The 26516-nt window shown below is 35.9% G+C and overlaps 1 protein-coding gene across 1 annotated transcript; it reads right to left on the bottom strand.

The window, feature by feature from the left end:
- Nucleotides 1-7258: 7258 nt before the first annotated feature.
- Nucleotides 7259-13772, bottom strand: LOC129941659 (uncharacterized). The gene is made up of 2 exons (XM_056050348.1): nucleotides 13470-13772; nucleotides 7259-8653 (listed from the first exon to the last, which is right to left on the bottom strand). The coding sequence occupies exon 2, from the start codon at nucleotides 8538-8540 to the stop codon at nucleotides 7569-7571; it is 972 nt and encodes a 323-aa protein (XP_055906323.1). The 5' UTR covers nucleotides 8541-8653; nucleotides 13470-13772; the 3' UTR covers nucleotides 7259-7568.
- Nucleotides 13773-26516: the final 12744 nt, after the last annotated feature.

Here is a 26516-nt window from a genome sequence, read left to right as displayed (position 1 = left end):
ATTTTTGGTGGAGTCAGCCTTGGGCTCAAAAGTTATTTCAATTGTTTAATGATTTATTTACATGTATTATGATTAAATCATTCTCATCTACTTTCTGCAAATCGTCTTCTAAGAATTAAATTGATAAAATCGATTCTCTATATCTTCAAGGTATTGATTCTAAAAAAAAACAATGTCTAAGTAACTGTTTTTTGTAGGCTTTTTTTTTAAATAACTTGTGTCTATTTTTTTTATCAAAACTAAAATGTAAGGAAAAAGGATTTTTCCATTTTTTGGATAGTACTTAATAACTTCTCAAAAAGGACTCATTTTTATATTATATATCAACATATTATCTTTTATCGGGTTATTTTTTAGCTATTATCTTTTTGGCAACACTGGTTTAAACAGATGAAGATGACGCACGAATTGTGTATTGTTTCCCTGTCAAACATCTTCAGCTTGGTCTATAATTTAACCTTGAGTCGTCTTACAAACAAATAAGGCTTGCAAATTATTAAATTTGGTTATTAAAATGCGTGCTAAATTTTGCACCTTATCTACATTTTAGGGCATTCAACCACTAACACGCTTACGTAGAGTGCGATCTGAAGGAAATATGGCAGCTGTATCGTCCAGTGTTAATGATGACCATCAATGATCGATTCCTCGCCGTTCGCAGAAGAATTTTGGTGTGATGCCTTTCAAAATACAGCTGGTGCAAGAATTGAAGCCGAACGACCTACTGCAATGTAAAATTTTTGGTGAATGGGCTTTTGGAAAGTTGTTTTTTTTTACCGAAAAATTGTGTTCAGCGATGAAGTTCATTTTTAACTCAATGGGGACGTTAATAAGCAGAATTGTCGATTTTGGAGTGAATATCAGCGTTGGGTGGTGGCATCATTGGACCGTACTTCTTCAAAGATGATGCGAATAGTAACGTAACTGTTAATGGTGAGCGCTACCGTGAGATGATATCCAAATTTTGTTTGCCCAAAATGTGAGAGCTTGGCTTGCATGAAATATGGTTTCAACGAGTCGATGCCACATGCCACACAGCACGCATAACAATGTACCTATTGAGAGGCAAGTTCGGTGAACATTTTATTTCACGTTCGGGCCCGGCCAATTGGTCGCCTAGATTGTACGATTTAACGCCCTTAGACTATTTTTTGTGGACTCATGTCTATACATAAATGTCCGCTTCAATTGACGCATTGGCAGTTAACATTGAAGCATTGAATTGTGTGTGTTTTTTTTTTGAAAAACTTTCCTATAGCTTTTAAAAAATCACTTTAGGTAGATATTTATAACCCTCCCAATTGTTTTCAATTTATTAAAATTTTATTGTGATTAAAAAATATTCATTATCTATGTATGTATATATAAGGAAGGATATTTTATATTGAATAAACTCTTTAAAAATAGATACAAACAAATTCTAAAAATAAAAACCAAATTTTTGTACCCCAAATGTTTACCGCCCTATTTTTATTCTTTGGTAAACACTTTAATACAAAACCTAACTGACAGGTTAAGAGCACCTTGCTCCCTTGGAATTAAATACCAATAAACAAATCCTTACATAGCTATAACTGTATATACAATGTATAAAAACGAAAGGTATCCCAAAACAAAAGGGACAAGGATTAAGAGTGGACAGAAAACTCGGATTGATGAACACATTTAGCCGAAATGAAAAAAAAAAAAACAATCTGACATCCATCAGATAAACTGTTCTTTATATGTATGTACGTAGAAGTTGTAGGAGAAGAACAAAAGTAAAGAAAATGTTCTTCACCCCCTTCATTTACAAGAAATGCGGAAAACTGTCTCTGATTGAATTGAAGTGTGTGTATCTCAATGTATGTATGTATGTCAAATGCTTACAAAACAAAAATCGTATGAAGTAAACTTAAAATAAAAATCAATATACATAGATATGTATGCATAGACCTACCAAGAAAAGAGCAAAGGCAAATTATATGAAGAAGAAGAAACCTTTAGGACTGAGAACCCATTACAGCGATCAATATCCTACGCGGATTATAGTTTGCTTTTGGCCTTAGACAGACGTCATCCCTCTTCATTTTTTCCAATATCTTCATTTACCTTAACCGACAGCTAAATGACGGCTTCAGATATTCCTTTCACAAACGGATATCGGACTTTGTTGTATATACACAGAAACAGTTACACAGAGATCGCTATATGACCACTCAATTTTTTGTATCCCACTTCCCAGAAAAATATACTGACGACCGCGCGTGAAACAAAATAAGAGTAATACATTTTTTAAGGTATTTTTGTCCGTGCCTGTGTATGTAGTATAGTCAATACAAGATAAAAAGTGTAAAATGGATTTAAAAGCCATAAGAACTTTGGGAGTTAGAGCTAAAATGTTTGAAAGATGTCAGGTGTTTTGTTGGATGGATGAGAACATTTTCTCGGAATTAATTATTTAACTGGGAAAATTACATAAATTACTTGACTAGACATTTAAACTTTTTACTGTATATAGGTATACAGAGTTGAACTTCAGTATTTTATACCTTCCAAAATTTTTTTGTCCGTTGGTGTAAACAAATTTGTATCTACAAATTTTAGGTTTTACTTCTAAGCTCTAACAAATTTGTATCAGACCTATAATTTAGCAAGAAATTAGGGTTGAAGGTTTTGAATCTATTTTTTCGTTTTCAATGTTTAAACATGTAAAGAGGTGGTTAAATTTTAAGGGCCCAAGTTGAATATGAACCACACATAGATGTCAAGATTGAAGTTAAAATGAAAATGAGCCATCAAATAAAAATATATATCGTGTACTTCGTTATTTTGTCGGTTAATTTAATCGTCCAAATGTTCGTTCAATCGGAAAAATCGTGAAAAATTAGAGCAAGCCGGGTCTGTATTAAATGTGAAAACACCAGTACGTGCTCGTACAGCTCGTACTGCAGGAAAAATTGCTGCTGTTCGCGATAGTTCGGCTGAAGGACCGTCCACCTCAATTTGTCGTCGCGTGCGTTTTCGTGCCTAATTGCACATCTTACGCTCGTCGATGATGAACATTATAAATAAAGACTTGTATTTACAGGCTTACGAGGTGCAATTGACTCAAGAACTAAAGATGGCCATTCTTGACCATTTCAAACGTCTGTAATGGTCATAATGGTGGCAAGAAATGGCAACAGTGAATAATCAATTTTTGAAGAAAATCATATTCATTAATCAGGCACATTTTTACCATAGTGGATTAGTCAATTAGCAAAATTGCCTCATTTGGGCGAATGATAAGTCACGCACAACAAGTGACTGTTTGTTGCGGATTATGAGTTGGGACATCATCAGGCTGCATTTTTCAAAATGAATCCTGTCAGGCAAATATCGTGAATGGTGTTTGCTATCGTGACATGATAACGAACTTTGTATGGACCGAATTGAAAGGCATGGGAGGACGTTGGCAATTGTTGTACAGCTAATATAAATAATAGAACTTTTGTCCGACAAATTCAATGAAAATCTCTGTTGATCTGTATATTTGTATTTGAATTCAATAAATTCTTGAGAGCTTAGTTCAAAAAAAATGGCTCCGTGGTGGCTATTTTGTTTTGGTGACATCTGTCAAATCTTTTGTTTATTATTCAGTTGTTTATGCCAAATCATCATGGCAAGTTACACGTGTGTTCGTTAAATCAAACATTGCGCCCATTTTACGGTAGACGTGGTGGCTCTTCACAGTCGACTCTTCAACGTTTGATGGCCAAATTTGATACAAACTGTTCAGTAAACAATCACCCAACACACGTACGTTAAAGGAACGCAAGATCGGTGAAAATGTACAAAAGAACCCGATACAGTCTATTCCTATACGAGCACAAGAACTCGGCCTTTCGTAGACTTCAACTTGGCGAATTTTGAATCGGGACACGTACAAGATCCAACTGACCCAGTTCATGACCATACACAACGCCGTTTGTTCGCTGGGCTTCGAATCGTTTGTAAAAGGACTCCATTTTTGACCGACAAATCATGTTTTGTGACGAGGCGCATTTTTGGATAAATGTCTGTGTTAACAATCAGCATCGAGCGCCACATAACGATAACTCATTTCTTTTGGTCCGAATTGAACCATACGGGCCTAGGCGACATGTGGTTGAAGCAGGAAGGCGCTACGTGCCTCATACAAATCGCTACGACATCTACACACAACATCTACCCGCCCTTATTGAATAACCTTGTATTTGACATCATGAATAAATAGGGCTAGTAAAAGTTTTCAAAATGAAGAATCATAAAGTAGTTTCTTCTGTAAAGGATTTCTTGTCACTGGTATATTAAAAATTAGTAAAGAAAGAATTGTTTTTGAGCGTTGAATTACATAGTGTAGACTATAAAACTCGAACAAAAGTGAAAAATATACGAACTTGATATAATAGAGAACTTGATATAATTGAGCATTACAAATTGACAAATTAAAAAAACAAGAAGTTCTTTTAAGTAAAACTAACATTTAAAAATTATATCAAGTAATATGTGATCAAATCACAGCTAGGAAAGATATTAATGATTAAAGGTTATCTATGTTACGTTTCTTGGACCAAGAAGTAATAAAATTAGGAAATGAATTAAATTATTTCGATTTTGTTTCCGAATTTGAAAATTTAATTCCTAATTCTGAAAAATTAATAGAAGAGTATAAATATAAAGCTTAAGATTTAAAAGTTAATGATGCTCAATTTGAGAGTATTTTTAAAATTAAAAATATAGAACAATATGCTGAGAGAATACTTTTAAAGTTTACATTTATGAACAACAAGCTTACAAACACTGGACCTTTTTTGGGTTTTCTGAAAGAAAAGGTGTACGTCGATAAGCCAGTAACTATTCAAGAGCTGAAGAATAAGATTATTCGGCACATTTACGCAATAGAACCTTAATTATGCTTATTTTTTTAACGTCATCGAAAACTTGTACCATCGGATCACCAATTGCAACTTGAACTGCATGAGCTAAAAAATATACAAAATACAAACAACTAAACAACTTTTTTAATAAAGTTGGTACTAAGTATACACATCAAACAATTTATCGTTTTAAAAGATGGAATAAGATTCTTGTTAAGTTTAGTTTTTAGTTTAGTTTATTCAATTTATCGATATGCTATACACATTAAGATATAATATCTTATTAAAAAGTGGTAGCTTTACAATGTATACATGAGTAAGAAAAAAGCTAACATTAGTTGGAATACAAAAGCAAGATCAAAATAATTAAAAAAATAATTAAAATTAAGTTGAAAGGCAAAACTGAGTAGTTTACAAATTAATGACGCTATAGAAATTAAGTTAAGTTAAGTTTAAATTATAAATTTATTAAAGGTAAAACCGCACAAGCAAAGAAAAGTAGTTAATGAGTTTGCTCTGGAATATTTTAACATTTCCAAGCCTTCTTATATCACTTGGCAAAGAGTTCCATAAGCGAATGGCGTTGACAAAGAATTGCCGCTCAGATATTAGGCATGTATGTCGTGGGATGTTAAGCTTGTTTGATCTATTTGAAGTAGGAAATTGTAATCTGTAATAAAGGTTATGTGGTTGATGCGTATGTTTAATACTGAAGAGAAGAAGAAGTGTTCGATATTGTAGAAAATACTTAAAATGAATGTTGAATAGAAAAGAAGCAAACTCGGAGATATGGTCATATCTTTTAAGACCGTAGATGTACCTTACTATGTTGTTGAAGGCAACCGTAAGTTTTCTTCTACTCTCAGAATCACAGTTACAATTGATTTCGCAACCATATGTAAGGAGTGGAATAATCAAAGTCTTAGCTAACATTTTTCGAGTTTCAATGGGAGTTAAGTATTGGGAAACTTGAAGAACCCTAAGAGTACCGTACACTTTACCAACAGTTGAATTTATGTGGTTTTCCCAAGTTAAAAATCTGTTGAAAATGACACCAAGATTTTTAGCTGTTTCCACATAGTCAATAACTATATCATTGAGCATTAAGCGAGGGAAATAAGAAAGATCAAGAGACTTTTTAGAGGTAACTAAGCATTTAGTTTTCGACGGATTTAAGAACAGGCCATTTTTTTGGGACCAAATATGGATACTTAAAAGGTCCTTATTTATGTTATGAACGCAATTTTCAATAAGACCGAGAGACTTACAGCCTGTTTCCTATCACTTAGATAAGAATGAAGCAAATTAGCAGCAGAAGAAAAATTACTTTGATGAATAAGCTTACGTATGAGAATCGAGTGTTCGATAGTGTCAAAAGCTTTTGAAAAATCCAAAAGAACCAAAAAACTTACATTATCGACATCAACAGCCAGTCTAATGTCTTCAGACACATTCAATAGTGCTGTCAAACAGTTATGTTTTGGACGAAAACTGGACTGAAAAGGTGTCAGTAAATCGACTCTACTTAGGTATGTATTTATTTGTCTTTGCATAATCCTTTCTAAAACCTTAGAAAGAAACGGAAGTATAGAGATTGGACGAAAATCCTTGCTATTAGATGATATGAGGATATGAAGACTATCTTTGCTTGCTTCCAAATCGTTGGAAAAATACCGCTTGTTAGTTCTGTATTAAACAAATGTGTAATATAAGTCAAAAGAAGTGGTAGTAAAGCTCTAATAAAAACAGGGTGTATACCATCAATTCCAACTGTATTGGAATTAACTAGCATAAAGCTTTCAACCACTTCAGTACAATCAATCCTAGAGAACTCAAAAGCAGATTGGGAGGTTAAAGAATTACCTTCGTTAAATACTTCATACAGATCCACTGAAGATGTAGAGAGCAACGTTAAAAATTGTTTATTCAACTTATTGATGTCAATGTCATGACACTTAGAACTTTTTTGCTTACCAATACCGACATAACGTAGATTGTTCCACAGTTTTCGACCATTAATGGATAAATTAAGACGATTTTTGAAAACTTTTGATTTTTCAGTGCGTATCTTACAAACGACTTGGTTTCGAAGCAACCGGTATGATCTGTGAAGATCTTCTAGCCTATATTTTTTGCAACGAAGGTATGCTTGATTTCTACGGTACATGAGAGAGGAAATTTCTGAAGTAAACGATGGTTGAGACCGATGTATTAAAATTTTTGTTTAAGGGGAACATACGTGTTAAATAGATACTCAATGCTTGTTTCTTGTGATAATTTTCACAAGCGAAATTAAAATTAAATTAAAGAGACAAGTCCAACTTTATAGGATATTTGATATATATTTAAAGTACTTGCTGCTAATAAAAATACACGTCTGTCTTGTCGTGGCTAGTTCAACGATATCATTTCTTTTTATTTTATTCGACAATCCTTATGTTCAATTTTCGTTAAAATATAAGAGAGACATTCAGCAAAGTTTTAGTGTTGACTATTTAGTTCAATTTAGTATTAATTAAGATTAATTATTTTTTTGATTCATTTTCATTACTTATAGTCTAATACAAATGCATACAATACTTCAAAGATATAAAATTGTGTATAGTAAAATAAATTATAATATAAACATATTATTCGGAGTTCGCAGCTTAAACATCCTGCCCGCCTTGAAGTATCCAAAGGGTATCTTCAATCATCTAGTGGAAGCGGTGCTATCCGATGAATTGACCTTCGAATCACGCCCTTTTTGGTATTGATATCAACAACACGAACCTTCCCATCTGAAGATTGAATCAAATTTGTTATTCGTCCCATTAGCCAGTTTTGTGGAGGTGCATTGTCATCCCCAACGAGAACTAGGCTATTAATTTTGGCATTTTGAGATGAAACAGACCATTTTACTCGTCTTTGTAAGTCTACCAGATATTCCTTCGACCATCGATTCCAAAAATGCTGCTTTATCAACGTCAGCTGTCGCCATCTCTTCAACGCAGACATCTTGTAGTCAGTGACCACTGGTTCGACTATTGCATTTAATGGACCACCAATTAAAAAATGACCAGGAGTAAGGACTTCTTCATCACTCGGGTCATTGGACATCGCATACATTGGACGGGAATTCAATATAGCTTCTATATCAGCCACAACAGTTGACAGTTCTTCAAAGGTAAGGGAAGTTTCCCCGACGGTGCGAACGAGATGTTTTTTGGCTGACTTTACGGCGGCCTCCCATAGCCCACCAAAATGTGGAGTCTTTGGAGGTATATGATGGAACTGAATTCGCTCTGCGGCACACCATTGACTTATTCTTTGTTCCGTTTTCTGGTCAAGAAAACTTCGCCTGAACTCTTCTAACTGGTTACGGGCCCCAACAAAATTCGTTCCATTATCGCAATACAGATCCTTGCATAAACCTCGCCTTGCTACAAATCGTTTAAGTGCTGCAATAAACCCTTCAGTAGTTAAATCTGAGACAACCTCCAGATGGACCGCCTTCACAACGAAACAGACGAAGACGGCTACATAAGATTTTGAAGTTCTTTGCCTTCGCAGCTTGTAAGTCGTTTGGAACGGACCGCAAAAGTCTACACCACTCTTTAAAAATGCTCTTGCAGGCTGCACTCTGTCGGTAGGCAGATTGCCCATAATTTGACCCAACATCTTTGGTCTATATTTGAAACAAGTCCAACAGCTACTAACGACTTTCTTTGCAAGTGTGCGTACATCTAGCACCCAGAACCTCTGCCGCACTATTCCAACTAGAGCTTGGGGACCTGCATGGTAATTTTTATTATGTAAAAAAGTTAAAAGGTTTTTGACAAAAGGATTAGATTTAGGAAGAAGGATGGGATATTTTACAGAATAAGGTATGTCCGCATTCTGCAGACGCCCACCCACTCTAAAGAGTTTAAATGAGTCACCGTCGAGGAAAGGATTGAGATTTTTGACGGGACTCGTAGGGCTAATTATGTCTTCTTTTTTTAATTTATAAATTTCCTCATGGAAGTTCTTTTGTTGAATATTCCAAAGAATTCTGAGCAACGCATTGTCAATCTCATCAGCTCTGATAGGTGAATTATAACGAAGTTCATATTCTTCAAAAACTGTTTTTTCTTCTTTTTGTTCTTTCTCTTCTTTCTTAATTATCATCTTTTTGCGAACTACGATGATCCAGCGAAGTATAAGCGCAAATATTTGACATGTTTTGTCAATGCTTTTAAAACGCAAGTACATATTCTCAAAGTGATCATCTATAATTTTCGCCAAAAGAACTACATTACATTTTCGCGTTCCAGGAGTATCTTTTCTTATCATTGACAAATCTTTTTGTTTAGGCCACATATCTTGTGACAATTTAAGGAATTTTGGACCCGAAAACCACATGCTGTCCCTCAACTCACTTGCATAGGCACCCCGAGATACAATGTCTGCAGGATTTTGTTTTGTGTTTACATGCTTCCAAGTAGCTTGGGGCAAATTTGTTTGTATTTTTGATACTCTATTCGCAATAAATACTTCCCAACTCGAAGGATGTGCTGACAACCAACAAAGCACTATTTCGGAATCGGTCCATAAGTAAATATCGTCAACTATATGCGAGAAATTTGGAAGAATCTTTAAAATAATAGAAGCAAGCAATTCCGCTGCACATAATTCTAATCTTGGCAAACTTTGAGTTTTTATAGGCGCTACTCTGGATTTTGCCGTTATCAAGTTGCAAGAAACTACCCCATTTTCGTCAACAGACCTTAAATAAACACAACAGCCATATGCACGTAAAGATGCATCCGAGAATCCATGAATTTGTGTGTTTCTTGACCTCAAGCTTAACACATATCTCGGAACTTTGACCAATTCCAACTCTTTCAAGTGATTTCGAAAAGCTTCCCATTCAGTAAAAATTCGTGCTTGAACTGATTCATCCCAATCAGTCTTTTTTACCCACAAGCTTTGCAACAGAATTTTACCTTTCACAACAACTGGGTTAACTAACCCCAATGGGTCAAATAGAGTAGACAATTCAGATAGAATAATGCGCTTTGTTATTTTCTGGTTTAACTTAATTTCTGGAATCACATACTGGAGCTCGTCTGAAGATGGATTCCATTTGATTCCTAAAGTTTTAATAATGTCTGCATCATTTATTCTAAGTGGTTTCTCTCGTTCTACTTCTGGTACGACATCCAACAAAGTTTTTTCATTCGACCACCACTTACGAAGCTCAAAGCCTGCACTAAGTAAAAGGGTTCTAACTTCTTCATATATACCAAAAATTTCTTCTGGCGAATCTCCCCCACTGATTAGGTCGTCCATATAAAAATCCTCATTCAGAACTTTTGAACCTAATGGAAACATACTTGCACCTTCTTTTGACAATGTCTTTAAACAGCGGATAGCTAAATAAGGCGCCGAAGTTGTTCCATAGGTCACTGTATTTAACTGGTACACCTTTAACGGATCCGTTTGATTAGATCTCCAAAGAATACATTGGTATTTACGATCATTTGGATTCACTACTATTTGGCGGTACATTTTGGAGATGTCAGCTGTAAGTGCGTATTTGTAACAGCGAAAACGTAATATAATTGAGTAAAGATCATCTTGCATTATCGGACCTTTCATTAAAATATCGTTTAAGGATTTACCGGATGAAGTTTTAGCACTACAATCAAAAACTACTCTAAGTTTTGTAGTTGTTGATTCCGGTCTGAGCACGTACTGATGGGGGCAAAAGTACTTCATATTTTTAGTCTCAGCATCACTAACTTCCGACATATGTCCTAGATCCTCATACTCTTTCAAAAAATCTACGTATTGTTCTTTTACAACGATATTCTTCATAAGCCTCCTTTCCAACGACATAAATCTCTTTTTTGCTATTTCAAAGGATTCTCCTAATGCCGATGGATCTTCTTTAAACGGAAAACTCACAACATATCTGCCTTCCCCATTTTTCTCTACTGTATTTTTGAAATGTTCTTCACATTTTTCTTCTTCAGGGTTAAGCAGTTTAGAAGTTATGGGATAGTTTTCTATTTCAAACAACTTTTCAACACGTTCGTGGAGATATTCGTCTTTCGACAACTGCTCCCCTCCTACAAGGCAAACTGTCCTGGCTGATGCATCTGATGAATCATATGATCCCGAAACGACCCATCCAAAAAGGGTCTTTTGAAGAGTAAGCTTCTCTTCCAATTTGATCTGACCAATCGATAAAAGGTCAAAGAAATGGTCTGCGCCTATCAGCATATCAACTTTAGCAGTTTCGTTGAAGTTTGGATCTGCTAGTACAATATTTTTTGGTATTTTCCAACTTTCTACCTCAAATGATTTGCTAGGCTGATGATTAGTAATGTTTTTGATTACAAGAAGCTCTAATTCAGTCTCAAACTCAGAAATCCTGGATCTACAAACCGATTTTGTGGTGTATCGGACATTTGTGACCCCGTTCCCTATTCCACTTATTTGTATATCTGCCTTGGATTTTGATAGTCTAAGTCTTTGCACCATACTTTCAGTTATGAAATTTAATTGCGAGGCCGAGTCTAACAAAACACGCGCAGGTTGAAAATTACCATAACTATCTTTAATTAAGACAACAGCTGTGGCTAGAATAGTTTGATTAGATGACCTGCCAACTAATGAAGCCGAGCTAGACTGGCCCTGGCCTGAGCTATCGTTCGCATTATTGACCGAAAATCTGTGGAGTAGCTTATTATGAGGTAACGAGCAAATGCTGCACTTTGGCTTAGTACAATGTCGCACAGAATGATCCTTTCCCAGACAATTTATACAAAGGATACGCTTTTTAACTTCCAGGAACCTCCTTCCCACTGGCAAGCTATCAAATTCTGGACAAGAATCAATAAAGTGTTGCAAGGACTTACAATATTCACATTGTATGCGCTCCGCGGCTAACGTTGTAGCTTTAAATTTCCTAAACTGCTTTTTTCCACTATTTTGCGAACTTGAATGATCGAATTTCGCCTGACTCTTAGCAGAAGTGCTTGGCTTTGGAATCCTAGCTTCTTTTGCTTCTAAGCTTTTACAACGACGATCTAAAACTTTATTAAATTCATCCCACGTTGGGAGCTTATTATAGTCCATTTCATCCTGCCATTTCGATTGAGTTTCTTCATCCACTCTATCCATAGCTAACGAGATCAAAATCGAGGAAGCTATGTCTTTGTAATTTCCTATTGCAAGCATTGCAGTGAAATGTGTATTAAAACTATCCTCCAAATGACGTAAAGATGAAGCAGATATTTTAGAAAGTTTTGGAAATTCTAACAAACTATTTATGTGCTCTTGAAATAAAAGAGTCTTATTATCAAAGCGGGCCTTTAATCTATCTAGTGCTTTCTGATAATTTGAGCTAACGACATTAAAGTCTCTTACAGCATCCAATGCTGAACCAGAAAGATATCTGAGCAAGTAATTAAACTTTTGCAAAGTGTCAAGGCTTTCGTCTTTGTGAACTAAATTCGTAAATAATCCCATAAAATTAGGATATTCTGAGAATTTACCGGAAAACGTAGGTAGTTTTATTGGTTCTAACTTTGAGCGAGGGCGGGGGTGCTCTGGAAAATATGTTGCATTTAAATGCTCAGCAGCAGTTGTGTTGCCCCTCATGTCCGATAACAATGTCATTATTTTTGTTTTCGCGCAAACATAAATTTCTTCTACCTCTTCACGAAAAGCCTCATTAGTCTTTTCTTCGTCAGGGTTATTAAATCTTTCAATGGACGATTGAACATTCAATATCTGTTTAAAATATGACTCAAGAATCCCTAAACGACATTCTAGTTCGGGTTCTGAAAGCGTACTTCCCTTCTGTATTATAAGGTTCTTCGTTCGACTCAGATTTCCCTTTGATGACGCACGTAATCCTTTCAAGTCAGCCAAAGTCTTCCCTACGCTCTGTTCACTTTGTGATGCCTCATCTTTACTTTGCTTATCGTCAGGCATCGTAGCTATCTAATGCCAACAATTTTCGTTAAATCGAGGATAATCTTTAGCAACAACAAATCTGCACACAACAATTTCCAAATTCGCCAGCAGCAACAACAGCAACTCCAACCGAAGACTTCATAAAAGACCCAACACCACAATAAACTATCTATTAGCAATGGATAATTGCACCAGCAGCAGCAACTCCGACAGTAAGTCCAACAGTAGATTCAAAAAAACCCAAATGCAAGAAATAAGCTATGCAAAATAAATTAGCCTCTCTGAAGATGAAATCAATTTTCTTATCAACGACAACTTATTGTATCCAATTAAGCCTATGCCAAGTTTACTTTTTAAGGAAAATATTCGGTAAATAACTAGCAACAACTATACTTCTAGTTTGTTTACGTTTCCTATCAACATAATTGATAAATGTTGACTTATTAACTCTTCTAGCAACAATGTTTAAATGATTTTTAATTCACCACACTAGATCTTCTAGCAGCAAGTATTTACAAATTTGTTTACCAACAATTTACTTCGCAACAAATTTCTATCAGTAACAACTTTGTATCAGCAACAACGAATAAGTTTCTCAACAAGTTTAATAAGAAATCATATATATAGAATCAAGCTTACTTGTGGTTTCAATCAACTCAATGTTTCAAACGATCCTCGATACAATCCACACTGCAACACCGGGTTAGAGTTCTTTCAGCGTTTGAGTGACGATTTCACACTGCAGACTTGATCAAAGCTATAATCTAATTGCCTGGTTTGATGAAATGTTGGATAACTTTTCTAGGTATGAGTGATAGCTTTTTCTCCATGCGGTTGCAACCTTGCTAAATTTGTATGTCACTGCTCCAAGAAAACGATGACCAAAAAGCTTGATGTACATACATATAGATCGGTGACTCAGAGACTTATATTTCTTCTTCTTTATTCGAATTTCTGTACTGCAAATATGAGTAAAGAAATTAAGAACTTTTAGAGTTTACCACGATCGTTTTCCTTCCAACTTTTGTAGGGCAAATTCTGATTAATTGCCAGAATCCACTTATTGCAATTTTTAAACTTTAATTTTATAAATTTACAATAAAATTTAGATTGATTTATATTGGAAATACTATATATTCCCGGGTTTCGGCACCAATGTTTCTTGTGATAATTTTCACAAGCGAAATTAAAATTAAATTAAAGAGACAAGTCCAACTTTATAGGATATTTGATATATATTTAAAGTACTTGCTGCTAATAAAAATACACGTCTGTCTTGTCGTGGCTAGTTCAACGATATCATTTCTTTTTATTTTATTCGACAATCCTTATGTTCAATTTTCGTTAAAATATAAGAGAGACATTCAGCAAAGTTTTAGTGTTGACTATTTAGTTCAATTTAGTATTAATTAAGATTAATTATTTTTTTGATTCATTTTCATTACTTATAGTCTAATACAAATGCATACAATACTTCAAAGATATAAAATTGTGTATAGTAAAATAAATTATAATATAAACATATTATTCGGAGTTCGCAGCTTAAACAATGCTAGTTTGAAAAAATTCTACTTGATCGTTGGGAGAAGGCATAGAGTAAAGTCCATCCCAATAAATCATCGAAACATTTCGCTCAAGAGCAGAATAATTTACATTTTTAAAATCTCGATACTCGAAAATTGTTGGGGGTCGAATTATACTGAAATTAAAAGTGAGAAAAATCAGATCATGTTTTGAGAAGGCAGGAGCAACAAGTTGGTCATAGAACAGAACATCATTCATGTTACTAACAAAAATAACATCAAGTTGTGAACTTGAACTACTAGTAAAATGAGTTGGCTCATGTTCATTTACCGGTGATAAATTAAACATCACTAACGTGCTTTCTACTAACAGATTAATATCCACACATAAAACAATTTTAGTTGACATCACAGCAATTTCGTCCATAAGAGATACGAGAGGTGAAAGATCAACGAATCTATTGGGTCTGTAAACTGTACCAATCAATAGCTTATCTTCCTCACATATCATGTCTACAAAAATATACTCTATTGGACTACCGGGGCTAGATGCACAATTAATCCTACAAGTAATGCAATCACGAACATAAATTGTAACTCCAGCTCCTCTATCACCTCGATCAGCCCTAAAAAGTCTATAATCATTTAAATAAAACATGGTGCTGGGAACGTTAATGGGATACCAAGTTTCAGAAACACATATAGCATCAAATCCAGAAGCTTCAAACGCATATCTTAACTCGTCAATTTTTTTTCGTAAGCTTTGAGCATTAATATGGCAAACTTGAAAACCCATACATTGACTGCAAAGCACCCAAGTCATTCAACGCAAAACCAAATCAAAGCCAACACCAGAGGACTTCATACTTAAAATTTAAAATAGTATTTATGATATTATGATAAATTATGTAGGTAATTAAAAAGAGTACGAAATATATTAGCGAGTGTTGGTGCTTTTGCGTTTAGTGATAAACACAAGTGATTGAAGATTCCTTTAAGGTTTTCGTCGGGTGAATAAGGAATCCCATTAAGAACGGCATCACAAGCAACATTTCGGTTTAACTGAATCTCTTGTGTTTTAGTCAGATCGTCAAATTCATTTCGAAGTGAGGATATATCATCTTTATATTTGTTTATTTTGGAAGTGCAGGTGGAAAGCTCAGTTTTGACATCAGTTAATGTCGCGTTCAGTTTGTTGATATCATCTTTAAGCAACATGTTTACAGAGTCCAAATGTGATTGGGATGTTTCTATTTTGGATACTCGCGTACTTAATTGAGTGATTTCCTTATTAATTTGTGTCAATTGTGCATTTATATTTAAAGAAATTCGTTTCTCGGTTTCTTCCAATTTTCTGGTGATGAGTGAATTAATTTCAGTTGTTATGCTGTCTTTTTGGGCCTTAAGTCGGTCATCAATTTTTTTCCACATTTCGCTATCATCCTCAAAGCTTTTTTTTGTGTTTTTGAGAGAAGTACTTGCATTAAGTTGAGAGTTTTGTTTGCGATCACTAATACTAGATCGATGTGACATTGTAAAGGCAAATTGAGAAACTAATTATCGTGAATACACCAAAAATTATTTTTTTCTTCTATTTTTGCGATAACTTTTAATATAAAATAACTTTAATAAATGATATTGAAGCACCCGAAAAAGATAAAAAAAAATGATCGTAACACACTGAAATGAACTTTTTGTTTGATGAAAGGTGTTTTTATTGGTTCTTTAACTAAAGAAAACTTGATAAAAGGTATGCCCGATAAAAAACTTTACTTGTGTTTCATAGCTCTCGTAAATGTGTTTTAAAAATAAATAAAACCTTACAGAAATGCGTATCTATACGCCTCAATGTAAATTTTTTCTTGACGTAATTTTTAGGGTGTAGTGTTTCTTACTTCACATTATTTTTGGTTTAACTTAACTTAAATAAAGTTTATTTGACTACATAGTCTTAAAAATATAGTAAGGTCGAATTAAAAAAGCTGTACTGTTTCATCTAAATACATAAAGCATGGGAAAGATAGGGTCAAAGGTCCAAATAATGAATTCGTCAAATTTTATGATCGGAATTGACTCAGGTTGTTACCTTAAGCAACACTTAAAAACTCCTCCAAAATCAGCCAAATGGGTTTTCGTAAAATGGTATTTTAAGAGGTGTGTTGAAGGGGGCGGTGTAGATAAAATAAACTCAAATACTCACTTTAGGCATCCAAAACATGTGATACATGATTTCATGAAACCATAACAAAATAAATTGAACCATGCTTCTAAAAGTTATAGCTCTTTTATAAAATAAGGTTTTTTTAACAGCAATAGGTAGAATATTATAAAAATCATCTTTAAAATAATGTTATTTTAATAAAATAACTGTATATGTCTAAGTTAATCAAGGAAATTTTAACAGCCATTATGTATTACCGAGTAACTTATTCAAACATTTTAAGTCGAACGACAAAACTTTGCACGATTTTCCAAACAAATGATAATCTAACGTTCAGGGATCATAGATACATATATGGAACAATTTTTTTAATTATGTTATGATGACTTTAAAAAAAAGTCAATAAAAAAAAGATTTTAATAAAAGAACAAGTTAAAGCAATATTTTGTTTGCAATGTAGTACCAAAATACAAGGAACATAACTAGCAAAGCAATCATCGCCTTATAAAAAGAGGAATATAAGTATTTTATACATCACTAGCAAGGTTACAAGCAATTTCGAAATCCTAATTACATAATTTACGCAAAATCTTTCATAAAATGTGATTGAAAAGATGTCGTTCATTTATATGTAATGCACGCTATACAATTATTTTAGTATTTGTATAGGGATCTATGCCTGCTTATCTTCCTTAATGTATTCAAATAATAAAAATTCAAAATTACCTCCCCCAATTACCTAGTAAACCTTCACCTACTTACCTTAATTGAATCCACTTAAAAAGGGTTATACGCTCTGTTATATCTTTAATTTCGTGCTATTCAATTTTTTTTTTTAATTTTTTCCTTGAACCATAATAGCTAAATAGCTCGTCATAAATCCTTAGAATATAATACATTTTTATTTTTTGAGGTTATTGAACATAAACTTAAGCAATATTTCAAAACGATAAAAAATCCTTCCTTAAGCACTTGCTTTTTTTTGTATTTTTATAATATGCGCGTACCTACCGAAAAGGGGGTACCAGGTTTATTTTTTTATATTTAAAACTAGAAGGAACAACCAATATTGTATACCTTTTTTGAAGGTGTACCTTAATGCAGTTTACTTGCTTTTACTCACCACCCATGTTCTTGACGATGTTTTTAATCCCCTGAACACGGCATTCAAAAGGGACTTTACATACATTTTCTTTTGCTCGCTGTGGAACTTCTTGACGAGAACAAAGGCATTATAGGTAGGAATGTATTTAACTACATACCTAATACATGCATACAAGGATTTGTGTCTTGTTTTTCATGATGTGTAACATCGGCGCCGTCAGAATCTAGTTTCTTAAGCTTTAGCTTCGTCATCTTCATACCACAATTATGGAAGCCTTAGTAATTTCCTCCTTTATTATAAAGGCGCAGAAGAAAATAGGGTGTTTAGTTTTAACATGGAAACAAGTTTGCAAAGACTAAGTTTTTAATCGAAATATATGGTATATAAGATTTATTGTATGTACAAACTTTGTATAACTATTTGTCTAAACTTTAAATAAAATTGTACAAAATGTTGAAAAATAAAAAAATCAAGCTTGAGAAAATTGCAGAAGCTGCTAGTTGCACATAATATCGTAGCAACATTTAAATTAATTTAACAAGAAATCAAAAATTAGTTAGTAAGACCACTTCTAAGAAAAATTGCTCTATAATAATTTTTGAATAACATGGACGCCATCTTATTGAAATTTTGTTGCCTGAAATACCCAGTGTCAGCGCAGACCAATAAGTTTTCTGCCTCTCCCTAAGAAGATACGTTGAAAACATTAAACGAGCATAAGGATAAGGAGCGCATTTTATATCATACAAAACATCAAACACTTAAAACATAGTCCTTTCGTTGACATAAAATACTCATACACACATATACCTTTATACTTCATTGACATACAAAAACATTGTCACTCACATACATAATACATATGTCCTTTACATTAACTTCCTTTAATGACCAAATGACCTAAAGTTCTATTAGTTGTTCCCCCTTCCATTCCCCATTTCTTAGCCATCATCATCCAATATCCTTCACATCAACCTACATCTACTATTCATAATTTAGATATGCCTGTAATGAGTTCTTATACGAATTTCCCACACTCTTTCCTCCGCATCTCCCACTTAGTTAGACATCAGTGTGCTTAGGATGGATGGACGGTTCAGGTCAGGCACCCCCTCTACCATCAAAATTCACTGGATCAAATAATAAACTTAACGGTCATGAGGCAGCATATTAGAAGCATGATGTCTGCCTCTGGAGCAGCAAGCCCTGCCTGTGCAGAGAAGGGCAAAGGAAAGGCCAGAAAATAACATAAAAATCCATACAACGCAGCCAGAGAAGCCCAAAGCACAACCCAAACGATACGGACTAGAGAAAGACTATACCACTGGCAAATAAAAACTGGAGCGGGAATTATGTTGTTTGCCTTTGAAGCTTCCACTGAGCAGAACAGAAGCGTGGGCCTGGTTATTATGTCGAGGAGGTGAAGTGTAGATACGAAACAAGGGGGTGGGTGGAGAGAAGAAAACAAGTTAGAGAGGCACGTGCAAAAACGAGCGTTTCCAAAACCATCACCATAAAGCTTCCCTGAGCATAATGTTCGGGTTGTGCCTTATCAGTCACATCGTGTATAAATCTTTGAAAAGGTGAGCAGAAATGTGTTGGCCAACTCCAGAAAATGTTTATCTCGGTATATTTTTTAGTGATATTAAAACAACCGTTGCTTTGTTTTTTTGCTATTTTTTAAGGGTTGGAGCTGGGGGTTAGGGTTTACTTTGTATGGGAAGTGCGTTCGCACAAAAAGTAACCAAACAAAGAACCAAAAAAAACTCATAAAATAAAAAATATTATGAGTGTGTGTTGAAATTTAAATTTTACGCTGCAAAATAATATTGCTCTTGTTTTCATTTTTTTGTACAACAAAAAACAATGACAGCAAATTTTTGCTGTTTTTCCTTTTCACATTTCATCTTTTGACAGTTAAGTATACTACACTGCAAGACCAAGGGTATAGGTAAATGATTGAATGACTTGTTGTGCAAAAGCGAGATGTGTAAAACAGAAACCCTTACGACTAGCGACTGCCGTTTGAAAAGGGAATTTATGCTAAGCCCCACAACTGAGCGGTATTCGGAGAATTATGAGTATGTTTTTGTCCTTTTTTGTTTTGTTTTTGGAAATAAATGAAATATTTACAAGTCACTGCCAGTACTTTGCGACAACAAATCATAATTAATTATTTATCAAGGAGAAATAAGTTAGCACACAGCAGATACCTGTATACCTAGAACCTATACCTACCCACACACATTTTGACTATAATAAAACTTAACAGGAATTAAAGTTCATTTTTGTTCTACTTTTTGTGAACACTAACGAAAAAAGCGTTTGACTGGAACCTAGATGGGTACATGAATTTGCTTCAAGATTGGCATAAAAAGTTTTTTTTTTCAATTCCTTACATTTTCCGTTGATATCATAAATTGTATTAACTTTTGGATTTTTACTGGCAAATATAGGTTTTTTGCACTATGTTTTGATTTGAAAATAATATTTTCTACACAAACAACAAGTCAACTTATTAAAATATTCGGATTTCCTAATTGACCAATACAAGAGCTTTCTTTCTTATCATTCTGCAAACTTACTGTTTTGTTATTGATAGGAAATCTTATATGTGAATTTAAAATATTTTATCCCGAACAGGGTAAAATCTATCAAACCCAAAGAGAACGTATGGTTTGTTTCAAGCTGTAAAGAGGTTATTAGGATCAGAGATGTAAGATTCCGTTGTTACAAAGCCAACCCGACTGAGGAAAACCGGAATAAGTTCAAACAAGCTAGAAAGACATGTAATGGTCATATTCGTCGAACCAAATTTTTGCATGATCAGAAATTAAGGCAAAAAATACTACAATGTCCCAAAGGTAGTAAAAATTTCTGGTCATTTGTAAAAAACGTACGAAACACCACGTCATCCTCGGTTCCAACGCTTGTCCACAATGACACTCCCTATGTAAGCTCGATTGATAAAGCCAATTTGCTTGCAGCACAGTTTGCTGTTAATTCGACGCTACCGGAAAGTGTCATAAGTCCTCCTGTTCTTGAGAGCGTAAATGATCCAATGGGTCGAATTTTCTTTCGCACTCGTGCAGTTGCAAAAGTACTGAAAGACCTTGACATACACAAATCCGCTGGGCAGGATAGTATCTCCCCAATTGTTCTGAAGAGGTGTTGCTCATAGCTGACAAAACCATTGCGTAAACTTTTCCATCTTTCCTACTCTACAGGTCTCTTTCCGAGCGGATGGAAAATAGCATTTGTCCAGCCTGTCCCTAAAAAAGGCGAATCCTCCTTTTGGTATTGATGAATCTCTTCTTCGTTGGATTAGAAATTACCTTTCTAACCGTTCAATACAAGTTGTATTGGATGGTTAGAAGTCTGAAATTCATAAAATAAATGCTGGTGTTCCCCAGGGCTCCGTTTTGTCTCCAACACTCTTTCTTATATTCATAAATGATCTTATGTCTTCTAATCCATTAACCTGTTTCGCCGACGACAGTACCCTCAGCTTCTCATACTAGTTTACAGATTCACATCCTTGTCCTTCGGATGTGGAACTTCAATGGCAGCGTATGATAAGCTCATTAAATTCTGATCTTGACAGCATTGTACAATGGGGAATCAAAAACCGCGTAAAATTTAATGCTTCGAAAACTCAATGATGTCTCCTGTCGTTAAAGCGTAACATACCCCCGATGCCACTATCTATGAGTGGCACTTTCATCCAAGAAACTAATCAACTGTCAGTACTTGGTATGTGTATCACAGATCACCTTTTATGGAACGATCATATATTTGATATTGCAAAAATGCTGCCAGGTGCTTAGGATTTCTCCGACGGTGCAAAACATTTTTCACCCCTTCTGATCTGGCTGTAATTTACAAAGCCTTCATCCGTCCAAAGCTTGAATATAATTCGCATATCTGGGAAAGTGCCCCCAAAACAAGTTTAAATCTCTTGGATAGAATACAAAAAAAGGCCTTTAAAAATGATAGGCGATAGAACTATAATCGAAACACTTACATCGCTAGAACACCGCCGCAATATTTCATGCCTTTCGTTGTTTTATCGATATTTTTACAAACAATGTTCTGTTGAACTAGCCAGTTGCATTCCACCCCTTAAACGATTCAGCCGTAATACTCGCACTTGCAGGAATGCTCATCAGTTTACCCTTGAGCTCAATTTCGGGCGTACTGTCAAGTATAGAGATTCTTTCTTAAATCGCACATCGAGAATGTGGAATGCTTTAGCCAACTCTGTTTTTCCCTCCCATTTTGATGTTCAAAACTTTAAAACCAATGTGCACCGGTATCTCCTTTTTAATCCTTTCCTATTTTCCTAATGCTTGCACTGTGTTTAAATATGAACATATAAAGTGTACTAATAACAACTTAAGTGCCTGCAAATTATAAAAAAAAAAAATAATAATTGCACTTGTAATTAAAATATTAAATGTAATGGGCAGTTCTTTAAACTATTCACAATTTAAAAATGCTCATGCAACTGTTTGTCGTCAAACTACTAAAAAAATAATACTTTAAAAAACTTGTCATGATTTTTTTCTGTCCCAAATTACTTTAGTAAAATCGCTATATGTAAATTCGCATTGCCCATCTATACAGAAAAACAAAAGAACGCACACGGAATTCGAAAATTAGTATTACGTGTTGAACGCATTTAGCCACCGAAATTTAACAGCAAATTGTTCAATAGCGAAAGAAAACAGTGTATAGTGTATCAGTGTGGAACCAGTCCTGAAACATAAAAACCTGTGAGCACCTTTCACAAACTTTGAAACTGATCCTTTATGATCAATTCTAAACATTTTAACCAATATCAAGCCAAGCCACAGTTAAGATTCTGAAACTTCTCTCCTCTGAGGTGTTCTAACTAAAATCCATTCTCGTTTTATCCCATATCAGCACCAGAAAACCAGGCTACAGAAACCACGTTTGTCAAGCCTACGCACCTCTCTCTGGTGCGTGGCCAAATTAGTTCGAATACTAACTGAGTTCCGACGCGAAATCGGCAAAAGACAAACAAATTGGCATTACTTACTACCACCAAAATCAAAACCCAAAAGAAGACTTGCAGTGCAACGACCATCTAACTAGAAGAATCCCCGGACATACCCACATAACCTTAAAATTCCATTCAACAACCAATTGAAGTCTAACTAACCTGGAAACAAAAAAAAAAAAAAAAAAACAAACCAAGAACAATATTAATTGAAGAATTTGTTTTCCTTAAATTGTGTCAAATAATTTCCATTTATTTTTTCTTAAATATTAAGTCATTTCATTTTTCATGGTATAATATATGAATTGTGATCTCAGCCCTACCTTCAATATTATCTGGGTATTTAACTAATCGAGTTATGGCCTAACCTTAAGAAGTGATCATCATCATATAAGGGAAATTAATCCCAACCATAATCAAAACAATCTTAATCAAACTCAACGAGCAGATCATCGGTGGATGTGCGCACACCAGCCAGATTCCAGCAACAAATTATGATAGAGTAAGTACAATTCTTAATAAATTAACTTGACTATTTTACATATAGATGTTTCTATTTGTGATCACTTCATTGGTTAGGTGTTTAGCTTTCATTATCTTTTACTTTATTTTGTTAATTTTAATTTGATTGCTCTTTATTTGGAAATTAAGTTTAGTATGTAGTTTGCTTTTTCTATATAATAATATTAATATTTGGATTTAAATGCAATGAACTTAAATTGTTGTTCAAATGGTAGACATGTGCATTCAAGAGGACACAAGCGTCCACAGGTTTTTTCTTAAAACCAACCTCTGTCTATCAACTCCTACTCTCACCTCCACGTGGTGAACATCGGGTGCCTAGTACCTAAACTGGAGATTGGGTTCCAACCCCAGTGGAAAGTTGTTGGGGGCAGCAAACGAGAGAGGTGGGGAGAGGTGTTTCCACTAAGGCACCTCTCCTTATCCAGACGGCAGCGGAGGAATTCCCGAGATGGAATCAACGGTGGCGTCTACAGTTCCAGTAAGGTTGAACTACTTAGTGAACACCTTATAGGACTTCTTCGACTTATTCGGAGCCCAGGCCTGTAAGGAGCGGTTTTATCCGGCTCCCCATCCTTGGAGTTATACAACCAACGCAAACGAATAAAGGACAACGAACTTCGGATATGCACGTGGAATGTTAGGTCCCTTAACAGACCACGTGCGGCCGAAGAATTAGCGGAGGCCCTAGAACGATATAAAGCAGATATCACCGCCATCCAGGAAATACGATGGGATGGGCCGGGCAAAAAGAGGATGAAAAACTGCGATATTTACTATGGTGACTGCTACCACGAAAACCAACAGCGCTTATTTGGATGCGGATTCGTCATTGGAGCCAGACTTAGGCAAGAAGTCTTGAGCTATAGGTGCATCAATGAGCGCCTCATGACCATACGCATCAAGGCTAAATTCGGCAACATTAGCCTGATATGCGCGCACGCCCCCACAGAAGAGAAAGATGACAACACCAAAGATATGTTCTTCGAGCTCGTAGACAAAACTTATGAGCAGTGCCCTAGCTACGATATTAAAATAGTCCTGGTCGATTTTAATGCCAAGCTAGGAAGGGAAGACATCTTTGGTGGAATAATCGGGAAAAACAGCCTGCACGACAACACTTCCGACAATGGATTCAAGCTCATAGATTTTGCTGCGGGGCGAAACGTCATGGTAGCCAGTACGCGTTTTCCACACCTCAACATCCACAAAGGAACTTGGACTTCTCCAGATCAATCTACCGTCAACCAGATTGACCATATTGCGATCGACGCTAGACACGCTTCCAGCATTGTGGATGTACGAACTTTCCGAGGAGCTAACATCGACTCGGACCACTACCTCGTTGTAGCCAGGGTAGCACTTCGGATTTCCAGACCCAAGGCAAAACAGGGAGGTGCTGGGAGAAGATACAACGTCGAACGGCTACAATCGCCAGAGATCGCCAAATCCTTTTCCGACCGAGTGACAAGTAACCTCTCTCGAAGTTCTCTGCCGCCAACACAATGTATCGAAAACCAGTGGCAACATTGCCAAGATGCAATCAGAGAAGCCGCTTCTGATGTGCTGGGTTTCAAACAGCCACCAACAAGGAACCCCTGGTTTGATGAGGAATGTCGGCAGGCAAATGCAGCCAAACAACAGGCACGCAAAGCGGCGCTGCATAAAAGGACGAGAGCTGCTCGTGAGCTCTATGAGCAGAAGAGGCGAGAGGAACGCCGACTTTTCAGAAGGAAAAAGAGAGGGCATGAGAAGCGTGCGGTCGAAGATGTTGAGAGGTATAAAAGCAGGAATGAGGTTCGAAAGTTTTATGAACAGGTGAAACGAAATTCACAGGTACATAAACCTAGAACCGAAGGCTGCAAAGACGAAAGCGGAAACATCATAGTGGAACCGCAGTCAATGCTGAGGATATGGAAGGACCACTTCTGCAGACTGTATAACGGCGACGAAGAACTGAATCCCGCTGTCAGGCAGGATGACCCATTCGATATAGACGACGAAAGCCAACAATCCCGTCCTCCCGACTTAGACGAAGTAAAGATTGCCATATCTAAGTTGAAGTCTAATAAAGCTGCTGGAGCAGATGGCTTGAATGCCGAGCTCTTTAAAGCAGCTGGAGATAAGTTGGTTAGGAGCATGCACCAACTTATCTGTAAGATATGGTCGGAAGAAAACATGCCCGATGAATGGAACCTCAGTATTGTTTGCCCGATCCTGAAAAAAGGAGACCCTCTAAACTGCACCAACTATAGAGGAATAAGTCTACTTAACATCGCCTATAAAATCTTCTCTGCCGTAATATGTGAACGTCTAAAGCCCATCGTCAACAACCTGATAGGTCCTTATCAGTGTGGTTTTAGACCAGGAAAGTCCACAGTTGATCAAATATTCACATTACGGCAGATCCTGGAAAAAACTCAAGAGCACCAAATCGACACCCACCATCTTTTCATCGATTTCAAGGCCGCATATGACAGCATCTACAGGGACGAGCTGTATAGAGCCATGTCTAGTTTTGGCATCCCTGCCAAACTCGTCCGTTTGTGCAGGATGACCATGGAGAATTCACGCTGCTCCATAAAGGTTGGAAACAACTTAACAGAACCTTTTGATGTCAAAAAAGGTTTTAGACAAGGTGATGCGCTGTCATGCGATTTTTTTAACATCGTGCTTGAAAGAATAGTGCAGAGCTCACACGTCAACACTAGAGGCACTATCTTTCAAAAGTCTGTCCAATTACTGGCATATGCTGATGACATTGACATAATCGGAAGAACGCAGCGTGATGTCAATGGGGCTTTTGTGAGTATTGAGGCAGAGGCGGCAAAAATGGGTTTAATGGTTAATGAGGACAAAACAAAGTACATGCTGTCGTCTAGAAAGGACATACAACACCGACGTTTTGGTCAAAACGTCACAATCGACAGACGTACCTTTGAGGTAGTCAAGGACTTCGTCTACCTAGGCTCCGCTGTAAACGCAGAAAACAACACCAGCGCTGAGATCAAACGCAGAATAACTCTTGCTAACCGCTGTTTCTTTGTACTAAGAAAGCAATTGAGTAGTAATGTCCTCTCTCGAGGGACCAAAGTGTTGCTATATAAGACCCTTATCATCCCCGTCCTGCTATACGGTGCAGAAGCATGGACCATGACAAAAGCGGATGAAAGCACCTTGGGTCGCTTCGAGAGAAAAGTTCTTCGTGTGATCTACGGTCCCGTATGCATCGAAGGGGAGTGGAGGAGAAGATGGAACGACGAACTGTACGGGCTGTACAGCGACGTAGACTTAGCAAGAAGAGTAAAAGTCCAACGACTAAGATGGCTGGGTCACGTAGAGCGCATGGAAA

Source organism: Eupeodes corollae, chromosome 1 (genome assembly GCF_945859685.1).
Source record: "Eupeodes corollae chromosome 1, idEupCoro1.1, whole genome shotgun sequence".
NCBI classification, from domain to species: Eukaryota; Metazoa; Arthropoda; class Insecta; order Diptera; family Syrphidae; genus Eupeodes; species Eupeodes corollae.
The sequence above is the reverse complement of the archived record's forward strand: the minus strand, read 5'-3'. Positions and strand labels throughout refer to the sequence as shown.